The 1,143-nt window shown below is 47.5% G+C and overlaps 1 protein-coding gene across 1 annotated transcript in view; it reads left to right on the top strand.

The window, feature by feature from the left end:
• Positions 1–1,143, top strand: part of LOC101860778 (mucin-5AC) — a 26,684-nt gene that overhangs the window by 10,601 nt on the left and 14,940 nt on the right. Inside the window, exon 4 of the mRNA XM_035973213.1 lies at positions 115–1,004. Coding sequence (XP_035829106.1) covers positions 115–1,004 — 890 coding nt within the window. The remainder of the gene's footprint in view (positions 1–114; positions 1,005–1,143) is intronic.

Raw genomic sequence — 1,143 nt, 5'->3', positions numbered from 1 at the left:
CCCCCCCCCCTCGTTCCCTATTTTTCTCAGTAAACTGAATTAAAGCATTTTGCCATGGAACCCTTCATGTACTAACCAACACTTTACTCATGTGTCTTGTTTTGCTTTTCCCAGCACTGTGGAGGAAATGGATATCAACTCAGACGAAGCTAACACAACAACGACAGCAGCAGCAACAGCAGCAACAACAACGAAAGCAGCAACACCTTCTCGCGGTGTCATCTCCACTTTGCCCCTCGCCCTCATCCCCACAACGGGCAAGGCTGGAAGCGTCGGGCAGATTTCAAAAACAGCGGCTCCCTCTTTGACAGCTTCTTCGCCGTCGGACCCGGCGACGGCAACAGCAGCAACAACGACAACGACGACGACGACGACAACATCAACGGAAAAGTTGTCGTCTTCTCCTGATCTCACGTTTGCTAACCCCACGTCGCCACATCTCTCTGGGACTTCTTCGTCTTCATCTTCTTCTTCTCTTCCTTCCTCCTCCTCGACTTCTCTGACGTCATGTGGTGATACGAAAGGAGTTATAGACTATGCCGTGACGTCAGCAACGAATAACGGTCCAACCCCAGCTGTTGCTACAGCAACAACGACAGTATCGAAAACTGTGCCTACTTTGTCTGCTGCTGTTTCGTCACTACCTTTGTCGTCAAATGAAGCGAAAATAACGCTTTCGGGAAATTCCGAAACTTCTATCGCTTCCGAATCTGGAAAATCCGCACCTGCAGCACAAAGCGGCGAATCAGAAATGGACACAACTACAATAACTTCTACTGCTTCAAAGGTCGTCAGTGAGAGCGGTGTTTTGAGCGTTACCAACACGCAAACCACCGCTACAACCACATCGTCAACAGTAGCAGCAACTGCACCAACCGCCGCAACAACCACCACGTCATCAATAGCATCGACAGCAACTTTCACTGCGCCGTTGTCGTATGCCACAGCCCAGCAGTCTCAAAGTGAGAGTGTCGCTCCCTTGGACTTGTGCCTCAAGAAATCGGGTACGGTGCCTAAAAATTGTTTTACTAACTTTAATATTATGTAAGGCATCATACTGAAATCAAAGAAGCTGGCATATTCCGCCGGTTTGGCGATTTTTATCGATTTTGTTTTATTTTTATTATTATTATTATTATTATT

Source organism: Aplysia californica, unplaced genomic scaffold (genome assembly GCF_000002075.1).
Source record: "Aplysia californica isolate F4 #8 unplaced genomic scaffold, AplCal3.0 scaffold01061, whole genome shotgun sequence".
Taxonomy (NCBI): Eukaryota; Metazoa; Mollusca; class Gastropoda; order Aplysiida; family Aplysiidae; genus Aplysia; species Aplysia californica.
Note: the sequence above shows the minus strand (reverse complement) of the source record. Positions and strands in the feature narration are given on the sequence as shown.